Source organism: Schistocerca americana, chromosome 1 (assembly GCF_021461395.2).
Source record: "Schistocerca americana isolate TAMUIC-IGC-003095 chromosome 1, iqSchAmer2.1, whole genome shotgun sequence".
Lineage (NCBI taxonomy): Eukaryota > Metazoa > Arthropoda > Insecta > Orthoptera > Acrididae > Schistocerca > Schistocerca americana.
Window position 1 is genome coordinate 1,051,728,850 of NC_060119.1, and position 22,850 is coordinate 1,051,751,699.

The window sequence follows — 22,850 nt, forward strand, 5'->3', positions numbered from 1 at the left end:
AGTCGGAGCGTTAAATGACGCAAAACATTTTCTCGGGCATCTTTTCCTTACTCGTCGTATTTTGACTAAACCAATATGCAATCTGCTAAATTCCGAAGAAGGGCCAGAGTGCTATGTGGCACTTAGTGCATCCTCTGTATTCGTTCCCACTCAGTGCTGCACATAGCGCACGGGTCATAGGTGAACACCCTGTAATAGGCAGAAAAGGGGGACGCAAACACCACCATCGTCGCACCTGAGGTAGTCCAATGTATTTTGTGCTGTTCAGTTAATTTTCGCGCCATCTGACCTGTCTCTGGATTTCAAGAGATAAAAAAGATTTTGACAACATCTAATGCTAGATGGGTATAGCAAAAGCTCATAATACATGGAACCGTGTAGAGGGGAGCCTGTCCAGCACTGAATATGGGCTGCTATTGTTGTTGTTACTGATGGTGATGATGATGATGGTCAGTCTCTTGAAGAGTATTCGTTGTGGACGAACCACTCGTATTTCGAAAACCAGAAAGGCCACCAAAACCACCATGTAGATGGACTGCCTTCTGCAGGATAGCAAGATGTCCTTATTGAAATTCAAGGATGCGACTACCCGCCCCTTCAGTGCCTGGCCACGGGAAGTATGTGTCCGTTTTTACACAGGTACTGTAGAGAACTGTATAACATGGTACCTACACTTTTGGCCCTTTAAACTGCAGTACAAGGGAGGATGGAATTTTTACCTGTACAATATGTAGCCAATTTGGGTGTATACAGGGTGCAAAATTTCGTACACACAGCTGCCACTTCTGACAGCATCAGTGATTCTAACCCGATTGGGCATCAAGTCCGAGTGAGGTTGGATGAAAATTACGGATAAATCATTACATGTTGCTTCAGCTATACACCAGAATTCATCAGCCACAATAGACAGTAAAAGATGATGTATCAGTATTTCAACAACCAACGACCAGACGTTTTGACTGGGCGAGGGATCTGGAGAATGAGACGAGGAGGGCAGCAGTGGAACATCCTCTGTATCGAAGTAGGTTTTGACAGCACGGGACACATGTGGTCATGCCTTAATTTGTTAAAGGATAAGATCATGGAGAACTCAAAGATAGGGCAGAGCAACTGGCCTTAACACGCCAGAAATGTGACGACTGCTGTTCAAATTACGCGGCCATGATAACCAAAAGTGATCGTGTTGTGTACCCAGTGGTTGGGGTTGGGTTGTTTGGGGAAGGAGACCAGAGAGCGAGGTCATCGGTCTCATCGGATTAGGGAAGGACGGGGAGGGAAGTCGGGCGTGCCCTTTGAAAGGAACCATCCCGGCATTTGCCTGGAGCGATTTAGGGAAATCACGGAAAACCTAAATCAGGATGGCCAGACGCGGGATTGAACCGTCGTCCTCCCGAATGCGAGTCCAGTGTCTAACCTCTGCGCCACCTCGCTCGGTGTACCCAGTGGTACTCTGTAACATCATGCCAGATGCTGGGTACGTTTGAGGATGATGAATGTACTCTAGCAACGTTCGATCTTTTTGAAGACTTCAGAATGGAGATGTCCATGGTAATGTTATGCGCGGAATCAGGAATGGTCTGAAAAGATGGTTTGGTGCGTCTACTGTCAGTGTACCTCTGTTTACTGCTGTCGCGTCAAGAGAAGCAGCAATATTGGTTGACGTGCTGACAGTCCGCCATGGCGCTACTGCAGGCGTCATACTATCATTATAAATACTTACTCTGTTGCAGACAAGCCCATTTACTAATTGAAGGTCCACGGCGCGGGTGTACGATCCTGTTCCGGTGAACTAATGATTGTCCTCCAGCTAGTCACGTGTGGCTGTTGAGTTCCTGCAAGGCGTTAAGTACGACCTTCCTGAACCCATCGATTCTATAGTCTCATATCAGTCATGAGTTCCAGACCATTGTGAGCAGCAGTATTGCGAAGCGATAAACCACAGTCTCGGTAGACCGTGATCCAGCTTCCGCACTGTGGAATCGTAGCACGTGATGGTAGATGTTTGTCCTTCGTAGACGAAACGTAACACGATCTTCTCACAGATTAACATACATTCTTACGAAATTTTCATATATACACAAAGCAAATGACGTTACTCAGACGTCATTTATGCAGTTTCAATGAAATGGTAAATTATTTGCATACCCAAGTACGTATTACACTTTGCATTTACATTTATTCTCCGCAAGCCACCCAACGGTGTGTGGCGGAGGGCACTTTATGTACCACTGTCATTACGTCCCTTTCCTGTTCCAGTCGCGTACGGTTCGCGGGAAGAATGACTGCCGGGAAGCCTGCGTGCGCGCTCGAATCTCTCTAATTTTACTTTCGTGATCTCCTCGGGAGGTATAAGTAGGGGGAAGCAATATTTCGATACCTCATCCAGAAACGCACCCTCTCGAAACCTGGCGAGCAAGCTACACCGCGATGCAGAGCGCCTCTCTTGCAGAGTCTGCCACTTGAGTTTGCTAAACATCTCCGTAACGCTATCACGCTTAACAAATAACCCTGTGGCGAAACGCGCCGCTCTTCTTTGGATCTTATCTATCTCCTCTGTCAACTCGACCTGGTACTATACTCAAGTATAGGTCGAACGAGTGTTTTTTAAGCCACCTCCTTTGTTGATGGACTACATTTTCTAAGGACTCTCCCAATGAATCTCAACCTGGTACCCGCCTTACCAACAATTAATTTTATATATCATTCCACTTCAAATCGTTCCGTACGCATAGTCCCAGATATTTTACAGAAGCAACTGCTGCCAGTGTTTGTTCCGCTATCATATAATCATACAATATAGGATCCTTCTTTCTATGTATTCGCAATACATTACATTTGTCAGTGTTAAGGGTCAGTTGCCACTCCCTGCACCAAGTGCCAATCCGCTGCATATCTTCCTGCATTTGACTGCAATTTTCTAATGCTGCAACTTCTCTATATACTAGAGCATCATCCGCGAAAAGCCGCATGGAACTTGACAATTTCACGCTTTCGTAGTGTTACAGTTTAAATGGCCAGCTGTGTACTTGCGCTAGAACCCAGCGGAAATTGCAAGTGATGCGAGACCTGAGTACCTCGGGCACTGTGGGTAAACACAGCGCGACGGCAGTCAGCGAGCCCCAGGCGGACAGGCCACAAGGCATGTCTGCAGGTGCTGCGGTCTGCAGCCACTTGCTGCAGCGGGGAGGCGACTCCTGGCGTTGTTAGGCGCCCTAATCGGTTTGGCGGCGGCGCTCACCGGCTAATTGCCGGCTGCCGCTTTATGTTCCCTGAAATTGGCGCGCAGCCTTCGCCCTCCGCCCTCTGCCCTGCCTGACGCTCTCTGCTGTCAACGGCGATGCGCAGCTTAAACCGTGCTTATTGCGCCAGTTGCATGTAATACCTTTACCTGTTTCCCCCATGTCGCACCTTTCCGGTGGTGTTATTCAGATGAAAATGAGAACACTAAAGCGGATAGATACTGATGTGCTAACTCTTGGAGTGGTGCTAACGGAAATGGAAAGCGTCACACAACGAAGACCAGCGCCATATTTATCTCTCTGTTTGGAGGTGTTCATATAACATATTGGACATGATTGATTAAACTTTCGTTCTACGTAGAACTGATGTCAGTTGTCAGCATCAGTATGAGGTGTGGTTCCTCATGGACACGATACAAGTATGTTGTGTCCAGAATGAGATTTTCACTCTGCAGCGGAGTGTGCGCTGATATGAAACTTCCTGGCAGATTAAAACTGTGTGCCGGACCGAGACTCGAATTCGGGACCTTTGCCTTTCACGGGCAAGTGCTCTACCATCTGAGCTACCCAAGCACGACTCACGCCCCGTCCTCACAGCCTTACTTCCGCCAGTACCTCCAAGCATAGAAGGTAGGAGACGAGGTACTGGCAGAAGTAAGGCTGTGAGGAAGGCAAAGGTCCCGAGTTTGAGTCTCGATCCGGCACACATTTTTAATATGCCAGGAAGTTTCAAGTATGTTGTGATATGATAGCGGAACAAACACTGGTAGCAGTTACTTCAGTAAAATATTTGGGAGTATGCGTACGGAACGATTTGAAGAGGAATGACCATATAAATTTAATTGTTGGTAAGGCGGGTGCCAGGTTGAGATTCATTGGGAGGGTCCTTAGAAAATGTAGTCCATCAACAAAGGAGGTGGCTTACAAAACACTCGTTCGACCTATATCTGAGTATTGCTCATCAGTGTGGGATCCGTACCAGGCCAGGTTGACGGAGGAGATAGAGAAGATCCAAACAAGAGCGGCGCGTTTCGTCACAGGGTTACTTGGTAAGCGTGATAGCGTTACGGAGATGTTTAGCAAACTCCAGTGGCAGACTCTGCAAGAGAGGCGCTCTGCATCGCAGTGTATCTTGCTGTCCAGGTTTCGAGAGGGTGCGTTTCTGGATGAGGTATCGAATATATTGCTTCCCCCTACTTATACCTCCCGAGGAGATCACGAATGTAAAATTAGAGAGATTCGAGCGCGCACGGAGGCTTTCCGGCAGTCGTTCTTCTCGTGAACCATAAGCGACTGGAACCGGAAAGGGAGTTAATGACAGTGGCACGTAAAGTGCCTTCCGCGACATACCGTTGGGTGGCTTGCGGGGTATAAATGTAGATGTAGAAACGTAGATGTAGATTTAGAAGCAAACAGTCATCTAGAAGAATGTAAGACTGCAGAGTGAATAAAAAGTCCTTGGGCGTCGTGCCGCCTCAAGTGATTAAAGTACACAGGCTGTCGGCCAAACACGCCTTGGCCATTGGGAAATGGTATGGCTGCCAGTGGACTGCTAGTACGTCCGTATACACGTTAACTACTGACTGTGATTTCACTGAGGCGGCATCACCACATACATTGACTCAGGCTTCGATGTCCGCTTCAACCGCACTGTCGCTGGATCGTACTCCGCGTTACACAGGCCGCCGTCTCTATTAAAGACGTTATCACTAATTTTTATTACAATGGCTTCTTTCATTAAATATTCCCAGAAGTCGTTAGTGCCAGGCGTGGCAGAGCTTACGTCAAAATTGACACGGGTGCAATGTTGGCGCTTTCGCCATGAGACATTCCTGCTAGTGAAAAAATGTGTCGAACAGGCGGCCCGCAAGCTCGCAAGTGAAGCAAAGGGCGAAGTTGGCGTGATATCGTCAGTATTCGCACGAAAGCAAAGCTACCGGCTCATGGCCTAGGCTGAGCGCAATGGCCAGCGCACACTACGCCAAGATGAAAGCATTGTGGCCCTTCCTGCTGAAAAGGGCATCGCAGCAGTGATTGTGGAATACGCGGACTACGATCCGCAGACCTGTGCGCTATTGGACAAAGATACTCAGCAGGATCTCTCACGCGACCCAACATCGAGAATAATAAGGAAGGTTCAAATGGTTCAAATGGCTCTGAGCACTATGGGACTTAACATCTATGGTCATCAGTCCCCTAGAACTTAGAACTACTTAAACCTAACTAACCTATGGACAGCACACAACACCCAGTCATCACGAGGCAGAGAAAATCCCTGACCCCGCCGGGAATCGAACCCGGCGTGGGAAGCGAGAACGCTGCCGCACGACCACGAGTTGCGGACAATAAGGAAGGAAACTAATCTTCTCAAGCTGTCTTCGGTGGAAGACAATGTGGTCAAGACAGGCATCTAGAGAACCTAATGCTTATGCTTCACCGAACATCAGCAAGGACCGGACGCCAATCACGCCTCATTGTATCCACCACTGTTTCACCAGCATACAAGCTGCCGAGGTATTTCGCGAGTCTCCTTGCTGAACTTATGGGATACTGTGAACACGGTATGAAAAACTCAGCCGATTTTATCAGTCGGATTAACAGTCGTCAATATATGATGGAGAGATTATGGTCAGTTTTGTTGTGGTAACGCTGTTTACGAATGTGCCTATCAAAAATTCTTTGGATTTTCTGTACAAGGACAAATATTATGATTAGACGGGGGCCTAGCGATGGGAAGACCGTTAGCTCCAGCTGTTGCAAACCTCTTTGTACAGAATTTCGATGTTGTTTCATTACACACGCCGCCATTAAAGCCTAGTTGTTCCTTTGGATTCCTTGGCGAGATATTCGTCATTTGGCCCCACGGACGCGAGAAACATATCAGTAGCATTCCCTTGTGACCGACTTCGTCGAGATATTTAGGCACATTCATACATCTTCTTATTTTCTGTACAAGGACAAATATTATGATTAGACGGGGGCCTAGCGATGGGAAGACCGTTAGCTCCAGCTGTTGCAAACCTCTTTGTACAGAATTTCGATGTTGTTTCATTACACACGCCGCCATTAAAGCCTAGTTGTTCCTTTGGATTCCTTGGCGAGATATTCGTCATTTGGCCCCACGGACGCGAGAAACATATCAGTAGCATTAATAGTAACGCCCAGTTCTTCATGGAGGTAGAAAAGACAATACATTGCCTTCCTCGATTTCCTCATACGCCGCAAGCGAAATGGATGCCTTGGCCACAGTGTCCACAGAAAAGCTACTCACACCGATATGCGCTTCCATGCCATTATTACACGGCAGAAACATTGGTGCAGTTTTTTAATCCTACTCTTGAACCTTTATTTCCGCCATTATTTCGCTGATGTTTAGATTGAGCTGTCGTTTGGTTGTCACTTCTCCCAAGATTTTAGAAGTTTCGAAGGAATGTCAGCTATTCCAACTGCGTTACTTGATCGCCAGTTTTCCTGAGCTCTGTTAAACTATGACTCGGGCAGTGGATCTTTTACGACTTCCATACCGAATCTCATTTCTTCTTGTGTCGTATCATGAGTCAAATACTCCCTCTCGTAGAGACCTTTTCTTTCCACATATCCACTCTTTCATTTGGGCGTAACTATGGAAATTATGTGGGACTCTTAATGCTGCTGCCATTGCATTTCATTTCAACGAAATTTGTTTTGACTTTCAGTGTATGCTGAATCACACCATCCATCGACCATTTATATTTCCATTTCTTCTTATTTGTCCAGCAGAATTTTCCCTTTGGCTTCTCTGCACTTCCATGGCCATGCTGTAATCCAGCTGGTATCTTCCCGCGTCTCCAGGATTCTTCTAAGTATACCTCCTCTCCTTGCGATTTTTGAACAGTTTTTTCGCTATTACCAGCTGAAGTTTACTCCGTAACTCAATTAGTCTTTCTTCTCTCAATTCCTACTACTGAGCCCATTTTCGCCCATAACACCGTCTTTAGTTCTTTCCCCTACGATAGTGTTCAATCCGTCATGATTATTAACTTATCATCTTCCGTTACATGACGAGTTACCCTGTAATTCTTCATATCGGCGGCATGGATCCCTGAAATAGTGTGATTGGCGTCGGTTTGCTGTCAGTTCAGGTGAGAATAATCCTATCACAGAATTATTCAAAGTAACTCACTCTCTGCCCTATCTTCCTACTTTTAACGAATCTGATTCCCATTATACTATTTTCTGCTGCTGTAGGTACTACCCTGTATTCGTCGTACCAGAAATCCTTATCTTGTTTCCATTTCACTTCACTGAACCCCTCTATGCCCAGATTGAGCCTTTGCATTTCCTTTTTCATATTTTCTAGCTTTCCCGCCACGTTCAAACTCCGAACCATAGATTTGATTATGCAGTCTTTTTCTCTTGGTTACCTTCCATTTGGCTGTCTCCTCCTGAGGATCCGAGAGAGAAATCTGGAATCGTTTGCCAATGGTGAGATCATCAAACAACTTTTTTAAAATCACAGATCACAGATCACATGTCGTGTGGACACCCATAATGTGTCTTTAATGCAGTGGTTTCCATTGCCTCCTGCATTGTCATGCCTTTGGTCATTGCTTATTCATACACCTTTTAGGGGCAATTTTCCACTCAAGAGCAAGAGGTTCCCCTGAAATTCTGTCTGCTCCTCTGCCCTTCTTGACAAGGCCATTGTCAAGATGAAGGTCACTCCTTATACCGGAAGTTTTCGACGTCCATTGCTGACGATTTGTTATTCAAAATTTAATCCATGGCTGGGTCGTAACTGGGGCCCAGAACATATAGGTTGCTAGCCAAAACGTTACCCAGACTAAGGGTTCACATTCCTGTATTGGTCGTCGATTCAATTCCCGTGGAAGAGGATGTGCAGCGTGTTTGAGCATAGCTGACTAGCTCTTCCGATTGCTCGATGGCTGTGATCAGTATTGCCATGCCCAAGCTTTTTGCACATTACCTCTGGGTGTTAGCAGTATTTCTTCGCCCACCAATGAAAGTGTGAAACATGCATTCGTCATGGTGCCTTCATATACCATGAACCCCTTAGCACCATAACAACAGTCATCTGCTTTGGGTCTCCCATACGCACTTAGCTTTTACAGACAGTTGTCTTCCAGACAGAGTTGGATTTAGTCGTACTTTAGAAACAGGAGTTGGATGCTGTTGGCGAGTGTTATTCTTCGATGAATTTGTAACGTGAAATGACTTAACATGCCCGTTTCTCGGAACAATCGCCAAAGTTTTGAAAGACACATTATGGGTTATTCAAAGCTGCTGAAATTGCGGTCTGCATAAGGACCTGCTTCAAGGAATCTGAGAATTCTACTATGTAAAACAGGGCAGTGAATGGGTATTCCTTTTTTTCCCTCATACTTAGAGAATACATTACCCTTGATATAAAACATGTAAGAGGTTAAGGTTTTATCTCATCTGACTGGTTTGATGTGGGCCGCCATGATTTTCTCTTCTCTGCCGATCTCTTCGTCGCAGAGTAGCACTTATTATTTCTTTTATATATTCCAATCTCTGTCTTACCAACAATTTTTGCCCTCCAGGGTCCCATGTGACACCATCAAAGTTATTTCATGACTTCCTAACACATTTGCTACTATCCTTCCCCTTTTTCTGTTTAGTCGCATCAATTTTACACCAGTTCTCTGCAGTACCTAATTTTTTGTGTTATCACTCCACAGCATTTTCAGTACCCACCTATAACTATTCATTATAGCTTTATTATTACATCACGTTGTGTGCCAGACTAATTTTGAAAGCTCATTTCATTTTCTGTTGCATCATGTGTCTCACATCGCTCAAACTTCGGCGGCCTGCTTTTTGCAGCCATTTTATGCGTCATGTCTCGTTTGAAATAAGTCCGAGGAAGTAAAAAAAAATATTTCATGGTTATTTTGTTTAAGAAACACCACCCACAATGATAACACCGTATAATAATGGTACCACTATTTCCATAAGAATAAGTCCTAATACAAAGTTGCTATCGTAATTTACATTTGGAAGAAGTTCATTGTACGTTACTGATACCATTGTGTTGATACGGAAAATGAGAAAATAAACCTTACTGTAACATTTTCTCCTCACTGTATAGCTCTTTCAGTGCATTTCAGCTTTACATTCTTGCTGATTAGGGAATCCTGTACACTTTTACTGAAGAGACACTTCATTTCTCCAGGCTGCTTAGTAGAGACTTCTGTAGGTCTTTTCACTTTCGTTACTTGCTGATAATCAATGATTATTCCTGGGCTGGATATATAAATGGCCCATTACTTAACTTTAACTTGAGATAATCACTCCATGATTGGATCAGTATTATGTTCATCACATCTGTTGCCAGGTCTATGCGACCAACAAAGACCGTATTTGGTAACTGATGCTTATATGCAACTGTTGAAACTTTGTTTTGAATTTTGGTATTGATCTGGTAAGTAAGTAGTAAGAAATTTTACTCTGAAAGATCACTGTATTCTGACTTCACTGTTCCCATAATAGTAGCAAGAAGTAATGCCTTTGGCAATGTTCCTTCCCTCTAGCATCACTCGCCGAATATTCCACCATGAGGGTTTTCTGATCACAGTTCATGTTGCAAATCCTCTTCTGTAGAAATTTTGTAGAACCAGGTTTCTCACACAGCTTTTCTCATGTTGTGCGAATCATTTACATATTTTCGTCTTACAAGTCCATCATTTGTTAACTCTTGCACATTTTGAACACCCCTAAAAGAGAAATGTAACCACCAAAGCGAAGTCACATTCATTAAACGAATGCAAGCAAATCGTCATTCACGGCTAAAATGTCTCGTGTATATGCCGTGTTACTGTATACAGCCTTCTTGAACCCATCTATGGAACATTCGGACATTGTAAACGTGCGAACGCAAACGCAAGACATGCCATTTGTCGCCGCTAAATTGCAAGGGTGTGTGCCCCTTGAATAGCTTTTTTTGCAAAGAACCTTAAAGAAAAAAAGTACATGTGTTTGTTAAATAACCATACATCTGAAGTCAGGAGAAATTACTGCTTCTTGTGAAGAAAAATAAAACTCAGTTTAGGTCATGTTCATGTTCGGTCACCTATAGCTTTACTGTGTTCGGGACTGAAGTGTGTGCACGACTGAGACATCATGAGCATAGTGCACTGTGTGCCATGTATATGAAAACTGTGCTTATTCGTTTACTGTGTACGTTTATTCTTCATAGTTTCTTTGTTTCTAATCATGCTTAACTTTTAAATTCTGCCGAATATTGTTGAAAAATCCCTGTCTGCCATTGATGTTCGCTGTAAGAAATAGCAGGCCTGTAATAGCTTGTAAGATGAGTTCATTTTACTATTAATACTGCTTGTAATTTTTGGGGTTATCTTACCACAAAGCTGTTATGTGCTGAAGATGAACTTTGTTTTCACTGTGCTTTATGGTAAATGATGTGAATGTTTGGATAAATTGGTATAGCAAACAATAAAAAATTCCAAAGTTCTTGAAAGACATGCAAGTCAGGGGTTTGAACAGACCAGTCCAGTCAACCTCACTTTATTTGTATCATGATTAGTAGTTGTTGTTTTTGAATAGAAGCGTTATCATGGAACATACCGATTTATAACATGTTAGTTTCGCACTAAATGGCGAAATTATTTTGTGATATACGACAAATGGCTCTAGGAGCACTTTCTACTTAGTCAGTGTCCATTATGCATTCTGGCTTTTTTTTGTAGTGGTGGCAGGGGGGTGGGGAGAGTAGCAACTGCTCTGGTATGTCCCCTCACTGGGTACTCCTTTGTTCTACAGTATGATTACCATTCAATGTTTTGTTGCAGTAATTTCTCTGTAGTCTATAGAGCATGGTATACAAGAATGTAAGCCATTTCTCTGTTTTCAGGCTGTTGCTTTGTGTTCCCCAAAATGTTAGTGAATATTCTTATAATGTGGTAGAATTAGTTGCCTTTAATTATGGTTAATAAGATTAGTTTCATAACATTTCTTACTTACCTGTGTCAACAGTGCAACAACTGCCAGAAGCCAATGCTGCATCCCCACCAACGGCTCAACTTCTACTCTGACTACAGCCACTCCGTGCCATGCCCACATTGCAGGACAGTGGATGCACATTTTGTGAAGCCACTGGCCTACTGTTATGCCCGAAGCGTGCCACAGCAGCCATGGTCTTAACAGTGCCCGCAACATAGGAACTCACGATTACCGTCTGCCCTCCTGCCACAAGTGGGGCTGGGCTACTACTGGGGCTGTTATGCGACTTGGAAACTAATGATGTTGAAGAAAGAGAGAGCATTCTAATAGATGTTATTGAAGTGTAAAGGAGTCTATGTTTCATTTAATAGTGAGGAAAATTTTTTGATAATTGTATTCCAGAATTAGAGTTTTATGTGGATTTTTCTGTGGCAACATTGTGTAGAATACCAGTGCCAAGAGAAAGATTAAGTTTTGTGTTGCAGAAATATCAGTATCATTGTTCTTGTGCTCTCGAAATTGCCCCAGTAGAAGACTTTTGGAATTAATATTTTTTGGCAGTCCTCACTTCTTTTGTCATTTTGTGGCATGAATAAAGCCTACAACTTCCGTTTGTACTGAAGGTCAGTATATTATTATTTTCTGACATGTAGTGTTTGTGAGATGCTTCTCCTTGTTTGAAATTTTATGATAGGTAATAAATTTGGATACTACTGCCGTGTTGTGTAGTTTAGTGCCAGATGTTTGTCGTTTTCTCTATGTAACTGTATATTTATCTCATGGTAGATGTATATTTTAATGTCGAAAATGACGTGTCAAAGTGAGGTAACTTGCAAAACGTTCTTATTTTCAAAAGATCTTTATATATGAAAAAATTATGAACTGAAACACCTTGGTATGTTTGCAGTGTGTTGTAAAGTTACCGCTTTTGGAGAGGTATATGCTAAATGGTTTTTCCTCATAGTGATTTTTTTATTGAAAGTGGGTTTGATTAACATTAAGTACAAATATTGGACTTTGGGATTTATTAGCAAATATTAGCATTGGTGGAGCAAAGCACAAATTTTAAATAATGTATTTCCTCTGACATATGCGTAAAATGTGGAAAATTTTCTGCTGCTAATTTGTATGTATGCCTTGCTTATTTAATAATGACATTTTTTTGTTATTTCAGAGAAGTTGTTAAGTTGGTACTTGTAGAGTTACAATTTAAATAAAAGTAAATTAGTCTGTAATTGACCTGCCGTGTATTTGTCGACTGCTTTATTCTAGAACCAATGCTGGTATTATTTGTCCCACTGCTATAGTAAGTCTGGTAAACTGTAAGTTCATGTAGAGATAAGACTGCTTAATTTTATATGTTTTATATCAATGTTTCTGTTTTCTTGTAAATGAAAGAAATCATACACACTGGTATGAACGTCAGTTTTTATGTTGAAATTTAGCTCACATCCGCATTTGATGGAAGTGCTTTGAATGAAGAGAATGTTTTACTAACTACACAGATAAATTTTGTGACTATTGTTTATATTTCAATTGTAAATGTCAGCAGATGAAAGTTTATATGTCTGTATCTATGTATAAATAAACAAAATAAAGAGGAGAGTGTAAGACGTAGACTGTAATAAGTTTTCTATGTGGTAAGATTTCATCAGTTAGAACAACTTCCTAATTGTTAATTACTAATGCTAGGTTTAAGAGAATGTACCACTGAAATTTTCTGCTAAACAAGAAAACTTTGCTAACCTGTTTTCATCTTGCTCAGAAATCATGTAATCTACCAAAGCTGCCAGTGGACAGCAATTACAATTCTTAAGTGACTCCACTTTAGACTGTGTAAAATACACCGCCCCAAATTTGCTCATGTGGAGAATTCCATGAAACAGAATATTTTGGTCTTGCATTGACCTCATAAGATGCCCCTTTTGTGCCAAGCTGTGGCAGTTGTCTGGAAATTTGTGTACATTTTACAAACAATTAGGTACAAAAATAGACTATTTATTTCTTGTGCAATAGTTAGGTAAAGGTATGCTATCACATGCTTCATTATACAGTGACTATTCTGTATATGTAACAATCCTCACTCAGGTACTCCATCAAAATTTCAATTTGAATTTTTCTATAGAATTGACTGTCTAAATTTTAAAACAGAGTTTGATTTTTGTTGCCCTGTCTGGGAACTGAATTAGCTGTGATATATTTGTATCTAATATTTACCAAAATATTTTGAATTCTTTCTTCCCAAATCAGATATATTATTGATAGTTTTTCCTTCTTGCAGGAAAAAGTTGTTTTAGTATTGTAAGTCCAGGTGTTGTACTCCTGGTAGAAAAAAACTGACAGTGGGGATTGTATGTGCTTATACAGAATTGGGAAGAACAAACACAAAATTAAAGATAATCTTGTTTAAGTCATACAGGCATGATTTGTTAAATAAGTCTTTGTGTTTTATGTGAAATCAGTTACATGGTTATAGTAGCGTCAGGACATATATTAGAGATATAAAAAAAATTGCTTGCTAGTTAACAAATCGACACTTTACACTTTTATTCTACAATGTTGCATAACTATATAGTGATATGAATTTGATGTTCTAAATGAGAACGAAGTTGCTTCTTCTAGCAAGTGTACATTGAACAGTTTTATATTAAATTAATATTCTGAAGTTTTGCTTTAGTGTGTGTGATGCTAGATATTCCCTATTTGACTGGTGGGTTGTACACAAAAACACAAATTCCCAGCTATAGTATGTAATTAGCCATTAGGATGCTGTTTTGGTACCTTAAAAAGTAGTTCACTACATCAAATAACCCTGAAAATATAGTATAAATATGAAACAGGTACAAAAAAATAAGAAGCCTTCAATTGAAAACATATGTACAAATACATTTCACCTCAAATTGGAGCGAGTGCAGAATGGAATGTGTGTTTTTTGTGTTGTCTCTAACTATTCTTGTAAGTAGATTATACCATATATTTACTGTTTCCTCTCAAAACCATACACTTTCCACAGTTTGGACAAATCAATATTTTTGTCACATATGGAAGTAACATGTTCACCTTTATCAATGATGGTAGAAAAATAACTTTATGCCAATAACAGATTTTTCTGCCATCAGGTTAGACAATTTCTTTCTTTGTTGGTTGGTGTGGTAGATTTCACTATATCTACAAAAGTATTGTGTTGTTTTTCTTTTCTGCTTGTGTATGTTTCTCTAAATGCAGTGTGTATACAGTAAGCTCCCATACTTTCGTAAGCCATGAGTTGTTTTCTTTGGGTAATTAATGGATCATGTTCATAAACTAACTTATTTCATTGTGAAATCTAAATTGTCATTCTTTTTATTCGAGTAATGTGATGTAATGTGAATGTGTGTATGAGTCACTTTATCATAAATTTTCCAAAACAAAGAATCAGCATTGTGAAGAGATTGATATTGATAGAAATATGAAGCTGTGGTAGCCCCAGTTTATTATATAACTAAATGAAATACCATAGGCAAGGCCTAATTTACTAGAAGGATTTATATCTGTAGAAATGGTGGTATACTTAATTTATTGGCTAAACTGCTTTTTAGAGAAATAATATTCCTTATATAATGCTCTTTCCTCTATGTTGTTGATGGAGGCAATGTTGGGAGTTGTTATAGTCAAGCAAATTATATTATGTTGGTTGACAATTTACAGATATTGATGATAGGTTTGCTAAGTTTTCCCTTCATGCACTACCGTATTTCACTAGATGTAGGTTGAGTGTAAAGATGTGTAAAGATGTTTGCAATTTTGGCCATTTCGTGAAGCATCCAACTATGTTAGGAAGCTGGTGGAGTGGACCAATAAGCAGATTGAGAGGCTGTTAGGAGTGTGATGTGCTGGTTAAAATGTGGCTTGCCACTTATAAATAGTAGATTGGTAATAAACTAAGACGGAGCAATAGTAGAAAGTAATGTGTAACAATGGGAACTTTTTTTTACTCTTTGGTATTTTGCTTTTTAATATTTTTTACATTCGCATTGTACATGGGTCAGACACCCATCTCTTTAGATATTTGCATTTTGTAATGACAATAGCATCTATTGTACTGTACAGTAAATTAAGTGCAAAAACGACTTTTATGTGCTATCAAAACACAGTAAGTACCATAAATATACAACACATCGTTTGTGTGAAGAATATATGAGGGATAGACATACTTCTCGTATGTTGATACTGGTTTTGACAGCAGAAGGTTTTTTGGATGGAGAAATGAACAGTGTCTGATAGTCTGTATCCAACTAAAATTGTTCTTTTATCAGGGCTTTTCATGCGACTAATATTCAGTGATGCGGGGAATATGGAAACCCTTGCTCACAAGGGAATGGGGTGACATAAATATGTGACTTTGTTTAGTGAGTTAGTAAAATGTTGTTCACTGGACAGAATCTTTATGGTTTTCGAGTCTTACATGCACAAAATTTTGAGAGGAGCAAAGGAGTTTTCTGTACATACAGACTTCACAATGAAATACATTTTTTTACATCTTTTGCATTAGAGGCATTCTACAATTAGCTGTTGTACAAACTTTTGGAAATGCCATCTAATGGCAAAATATCTCTTTTGTTAAGCTGAGGTGTGTGTATATGAGCTTGAAAGATCTGTTACAAATATTTGCTGTTGAATATACCCATGTATCAGTAAGCGGGTTTTCTTTTTGCATGATTATAAATTCAGACATCAAGATCATGTTTGATAATTTATCTTCTTATGATAATTATTGGAGTACGTTGTGCAACAGTCTTTTTCTCAGGACTCAGTTTCTGTATTAGTGATAAGTTATATGTTGAGCTCATTTATAAACTGAATGTATTATGTACTTTATTTCCCTTCATTAATTTTTGTGTGAGTTAAGAATCTGCATTGGAAAGAGAATGATTCACAGTATATTTTCAGTGATGGCTTCTGTGGCAGACACTGGGAAATGAAATTTTAAATAAATTAACTGTAAGATAATTGAATTTTGTGTGTACTGTGATAGATGTGTCAGGACTTGAAAATATATGTAACATTAGGCTACTTGATGGTTTACATTAAAATTAAAATTTCATCTGTAAACTGCTTCCTGGTACTGACTTCAGACACTCTCCTTGTCTTCATTTTATTAAGACAACGAAATCTGAGATGCCATCTTTCTTCAACACAAGCCAATAAGAAATGTCTGTGCTACATTTATTTTTAGTAGATCGTACAATAAAAATGTGCTTTTTTGTAATTGTGAGTTTTAACATTTGTTATTGATATGACTGCAGAGCGAAAGAAAATTTTCTCTGAGAGTTCCAGTCACGTGTAAAGTTAGTTCACAGATATTGGTAATGAAAAAGTAGTCTTACAACCCTGGCATTGCATCCATAAATATATCTCTGCAGTAACATGAAGAATAAAGGCAGGAATGTTTCAGAAGCCTATTTTTAAAGTGCCTCTCAAGGGGCTTCACACACAACCTTTGAGGGCTTTCAGCATGTCGTATCATGTGTTGTGAATGTCATAATTTTTATTGTACTATGATAAGAGTACTAATATTACAAATAATATAAATATATATATATATATTATGCACCACATGTGTAATATGTTAATAATCTGTAGAATGTATAGTGGATTAATGCTGTAAGAAATAACATTGCATAAGACTATTGTGTGGTAATTACTCAAGTGCTTTATTATTATCTTTCTTATTATTACTGTTATTATAATTTTTGATTGTATGGGAAGCTTGACAGAAGTGTTCGCAACTCGTGAGCCACACAGCAAAGAGAGAGACTGAATATTTAAATTGTGCTCATGTATATAAAGAGCTATCATGTTCGTTTTAAAATTTAACTACATTGCCTTCTCTGCTGATTCAGCTACATTTTTGTGAGATTAATGATACAGATATATTTTTGGATATTAAAATTTGAGGGTTGCACTGACAAGGTGTTTTGAATTTGCTCATGTTGTTATATAAATTTAGTACAGTTTTGTGCAAGTAATTTATTTCATATCGTTGACTGAAAACATTTAGTAAAATTCACTGCCAGATTCCATATTGAAATGACTGTTGAAACTACAGACCTGAAATTTGTCTGTTCAAGTCCCGCACAAACAGTTATTTGTTAAATTGTTTTATCACTATATCTTACGTCCATAAAAATTTCAAACATTTAAAGTGGGGTTGCACCGTTACCTGACAAAGTGAGAGAAATTTTATAGTGTACAAGCATTTATATGTGTTGATGTCAGTGTGTAAATAGTCTGCAAATTTACTGCGTGATTTGTATAGAAAACACTTGCTCTGTTCGAAATATGGATCAAGAATGGCTTGATAATTGTTTGACTTAATTGCTGTTTGCTATATTAGAATACACTGACTACAGCAATATTTGAGTTATGTGATAGGAAGTATAATAGTTCAGGAATTTCAGTTATCCACTGACTGGTTGCTCTTTTCATTGGACTTTATCATTTAAAGGAAATAAGTATATTTTGGTAGGTTACTTTCTCTGAGTATACATTTTAATTCAATTAAACATGACCTTCATGGAATGGTGATATTATAATGTAGAATTTGACAGCTAGGGATTGCAGTTCAACCTATGTTAAAAACTTATATTCCGTAAGTCTTAAGTTGGAAGCAGTTCGATCCACATTTGGGTATCAGAAGCCAAGATACAGAGCATAATAATGATTGGGTAAGTGCCACCTTTATACTGCAGTCCTTCTACAGCACTCTTGGCTAACATAAATGTTACCAGCTAGTTACTGTCTAATTTTTTCACAGTATTCCTCATTTTACTTAGTTACACATGTCTTATGAGAGTAATAAAGTCATTAGGAATATTGGCCATGCATATTTGGTTCTCACAGATAACAAGGAGAGAAGTATCTAATTAGACATCTGATATGTATGTGTGTCTCAGAGGATGCAGAAGCAGGTGACAGTGTTGGTGATGATGCAAGGGGAAGAGACATGAGCGCCTATGAATCTGCTGTGTGGCCTTAGGAGCAACAGAGCACTTCCCTTCTAGCCTTCCCCAGTTCTCGTGGGCAAAGGACACTGGCTCTCGAATTGTGTTCCTTTATCATTACAGTTGAGTGCTCAGCTTGATAATTGAAGAATGACTATCCCATTTTTGTTTCCAAAATAGGCAGAAATTTGTTGGTCCTAAATTATTTTCAGATAACGTGAACCAGCACTGCAGAACTTACATCTAAATATTACTTCATAAGTGAGATACCTGTGTTAGCTTGTTCAGAATCTGAAACCAAAGTAATGACCCCTTAAACCAGTATCTAGAGTACTTGTAAGTGCATCATTTCCTCCAGAGATTGTTAAAATGTAGTAAGTGTGCAAGATGAGGAAAGTTATACAACATAAAATATGATGAAATTAAGAAGCTCAGTTTCACCAATTACTGCTGTTTCTGTTTTGTTACTTCCACTGTTACTATCAGAATTGTTTACTACAAAATCACTTGTTCTGCATAACCTAAGGCCATCACATATTTGATACAAATGTTAAAAGAGAAGTGTAGCATGTCAGAAAGTTCTGTCGTGTTACAGGACTCGTGGATGGCTGCTAACTACAGTATCATTATTCCAAATATTTCTCTTGTTATAGTTAGACATAAACACGTGAACTAGTACCTCTATTTTTGCAGTGCTCGTTATTTCCGTGAGTTCCTGTCACATCTCTTGACTTTCTCTGCACCTTCAAATTTTTAAAATGAACATCCATTTTTTTGTAGTTTACATATGCAAAATGAGTAATTTATAAACCAGAGAATCAATGCCTTCTGCTGGATGTTACTTATTGCATTATAACTCTGATTAATAACTTATGTCTCCACAGAGTGATTAGAAGTTTTATACAAAGTTTTCTGCTATTAGTTACAAATATAATAATTGTGGCATATTCTGACTTTTTTGTATCATTGCTCATGAAAAATTTCTGTTACAGTCTTCTTATCTCTTTATATTCTGTAGCTATATTGTGTAATATGTGATGCATCAATATTGATTCCGTTTTGCATTGCACATTTGTTTTTACAGCAGTTTCTTGTATTTTGTAACTACAGCATGGTTACTGTTACAGATTATTTCAGCTAACGTTTCCCTGAGTAACATCTATTATGATCTGCAGTTTGCAATTTGTTAGAGTGGTTGATGAATGCTTCTTTCTGTCCTTGATGTCTTCATATAGTTCGCTGATACTACTTTCCACCTACAGAGTCTAGTCGAGCATTTGGAGCTCGAACTTGTGCTGTAGTGCATTGAAATATTTTTCGTTATCGCTCATGATATCATTAGTCAGTGGCCTTAACCATGCTTACTTGCCAAAAAAGAAAATTCTGTGTGGCATTCTGAATGGTGGAATTTTTCTTTACATATAAGGAAATATTTCTTAAGAAATTGGTTTTGCAAATTCTGGTTTGTTCAAGGAAATAGGTTAATCATTTCTAGTTGTGCACTCACTGTGACCTGACTGCACAGAGCCATGTCCTGCCTGCATCCCTACCAGAGTACAAATATTTGTAATATGTGAAGTGAAACTCATGGTGTTGGCTTCATTAGTGATGTTAGCTTGTTGATTGTGCTTCTGTTTGTCATGCCTGTGTGTGAACTTTGGATGAATGTTGTTACAGTTAATGGAATCTACAAACATTGTGTTCTCCACCATTTGTTTGAGAGGGGCACTTACTATCAGTGCCTGTATAAAAGGTCTTTTACTACACAAGCAGTCTCAGTGATATTCAGTATTATGGCAGCTGTACACTTCTTTAGGGTGCCTTCTTTTGAATTTGTGCTTAGTTTTCTTGGGAGGAAGAAGCAGTGATGATGCATGTGGAAAGAACTGATCATAGAATGTGCTATTCCTAATGACTTAACCATTGAGCTGGAAGAACAGGCTAATTCAATTAGGCTGAATCCTTCAGTTCCATGTTGGTCATCAGTCAAACTCTTAACTGCAGTCTGCAGTGGTCTGGCTGAGTTTCATTTTTGTCAGTTGTAACTACTTACACTTTTCCTCAGTGTGGTTTACTTTGAACTGAATACACTGAGTACAGTAGCTATAGTAATTGTCCGAAAAGTTATATGTGTCAAGAGTAGCTGCTTCTTTTTGGTACCATCAGATGACATGTGATTGTAGCTTTGGTGTATCATTCTGCAAAAATCTTAACTGTGAAATTGATCATTTGCAGTAAAAGCACTTCAGTGTATTTTAGAATAAATAAATGTTCTAACCGATGTCTCCTTTTAACAGCAGTTTTTGAGCAAGAAAGAAAATGTAACGATTTTCAAAGAAATGTAAGATGGTACTCAATCGGCCTTTTGCTGTTTTCTGTATAAATGAGATCTCTTCTTGTTGAGCCAGTGTGTGTGACATTTTTAAAATCTAATATTACATATAAACATTTTTATTATTGATGTATAAAAGTACAGATACCTTGTGATGTCAAGTTTTTATATGATGGTTTTTGGTGTCAATTGTAAAGAATTATTGCGTGTTTAATGTGAGAAAATGTATTGGAAACCTATCAGCAATGTACATGTATATGTATTTTTAAATTGTCTAGTGTGTTGCAACATTTGTAAATACAAATGTATAAAAGGAAATGTTTCTTTTCGGATGGAAGGTCTTTTATGATCACTCTTGAGGTCCTGTGTGTTGAGAAAGGAAACAAACTTTTGACAGCTTTTTGTATGTTACTTTAATGAGTAATAAATATCGATATAACTCAAAAAAATTTTAAATGTGAATTAAAATTATTCCACAACCATATAATATCATTACCAAAGAGTGTTTTGAAGATAAATTCAGCAAAGTAGCTGCTAATAATCTAATTTCAGGTAAGAGCTCTTGATTGTAGGTCATGCAAATGTTAGAACAGGTCTGATGATAGTTTTGTTCTATTTCATTTGAACCCCATTTCTGTTATTTCAATAATGTACTTCATTACCAAAATGTGTACTACTTTTATTTTTAACATTACCATAAAAGTAGCAAATAGTGTGGAAAGGATCACAGTATGTCATCCAAAACCATTTGGAAATATTCCATGTTATGACAGTGTGCACTGGGGAGAACATGTGTGGATTATGACTATGATCATGATGATATTGGTTTAAGCATGCTCAAAGTTATGGGTGCCAGCACACTTGCAGAACATGAGGACAAGATGCTTAGTGAAAATTACTCACAGTTGCCCTTAGACACAAATTAGGGGCTTTGTCTAGCAGTAGCAACAGAGACTGATGGATAATGAAATTAACACATGGGAGAGCGTATATCTACATTCCTCACCATTACATAGTGATGAGAGAAAGTACTAAATAACACGAGAATTAACAGCAGAAAGCGTTAAAAGCTATTCTATGGTGCATTTGATTGACTGACCACTGATAAACACATAGGGAGAGCAAGTCACTGTGAGAAGAAGTAGATGTTATTGAACAATTTTGTACATGGATGTTAAAACTGTTTAAAGCCTGAGATACCGGTACAGTCTAAAATATGTATTAAAAGAAAAATTATTAAACAGTGATTCAGATTATCCTGACTGACTGGTCACTAAGGACAAAATTAGGAAACAAGCCTCTGCAATTCATGTAAAGGGCTTGCGAACATTTATTATGTTCAGCTAGAGACATCAGCAACCCATGTCACTAAGAGGAAAGTCATTAGGGTATTTCAGACTCAACAGGTGTATCAATCTACAAATAAAATTAATGTCCTAATCTATAAAGGTAGTATTCTGTTTGTTTTCACATATGTAATGGCCAGTTACTGAAACGAAATGTTATAAAGTAAGTATTTATACAATTGAGTGCCGTGAATCTCTTTAAATGTTAAACAATGATTGGCAGTCACCTCCTAGAAATGTTAAATATATTATCTTTGCTTTTTCCTTATTTCAATGAACAAGAATGCATAAACAAGAAACTTAGTAAGTAATGAAGAGCTTGAAATGACAGCAAAGCTCTGCATGAAATTATCCTGTAGGTGCAAAATAAAAAAAAAAAAAAAAAAAAAAGAAATTTGAAAAATTGGAAAACAACATTATTAAAATTATTAACGCAGAGCTAATATGGGGAAAATTGTTACATGATGGATGGTTATATTTTAAAATTTGTGTTGGAAGTAGAAAGTTATACTAAAACTTAAGAAAGCGACTAAAAACCAAAGCAGTAAAGTAATGGAATTTAGTTAATGCCACACATTTGGGTGTTAATCATATTTTAAAAGCTATTAATTATAATATAATAGCACTTCAGTCCAGTATTTGCAGTTATTTTATTAAGTACAGGTAATACATACACTATCTCCAGGAATGTAAGTAGCTTAAAATACAATTGCTTCACCAACCACGGCTAGTTAATTTCAGTTATCCATTACAAATCACAATTATGAAGCAAATAATATTGTATCACTACAACTGCAATAACAAACCAGTAATATTCAAATTATGTTAATCAGATGTTACTGACCTTTTACTTGAATTTTAGTTATTGTTCAAAGGCTCCAAAAGCAAAGTTCCTCAGACTGAATTACATTTAGTTTGTATGATTTCTGCGTGCACTGTGTCTTGTTGATGTCTGTATAACAAATGC

General features: G+C 38.7%; 1 protein-coding gene across 1 annotated transcript in view; it reads left to right on the plus strand.

The window, feature by feature from the left end:
• Nucleotides 1-20,986, plus strand: part of LOC124617093 (headcase protein-like) — a 711,612-nt gene extending 690,626 nt beyond the window's left edge. The window contains exon 5 of the mRNA XM_047145238.1: nucleotides 11,256-20,986. Coding sequence (XP_047001194.1) covers nucleotides 11,256-11,423 — 168 coding nt within the window. The 3' untranslated portion in view covers nucleotides 11,424-20,986. The remainder of the gene's footprint in view (nucleotides 1-11,255) is intronic.
• The last annotated feature ends 1,864 nt before the right edge of the window (nucleotides 20,987-22,850 follow it).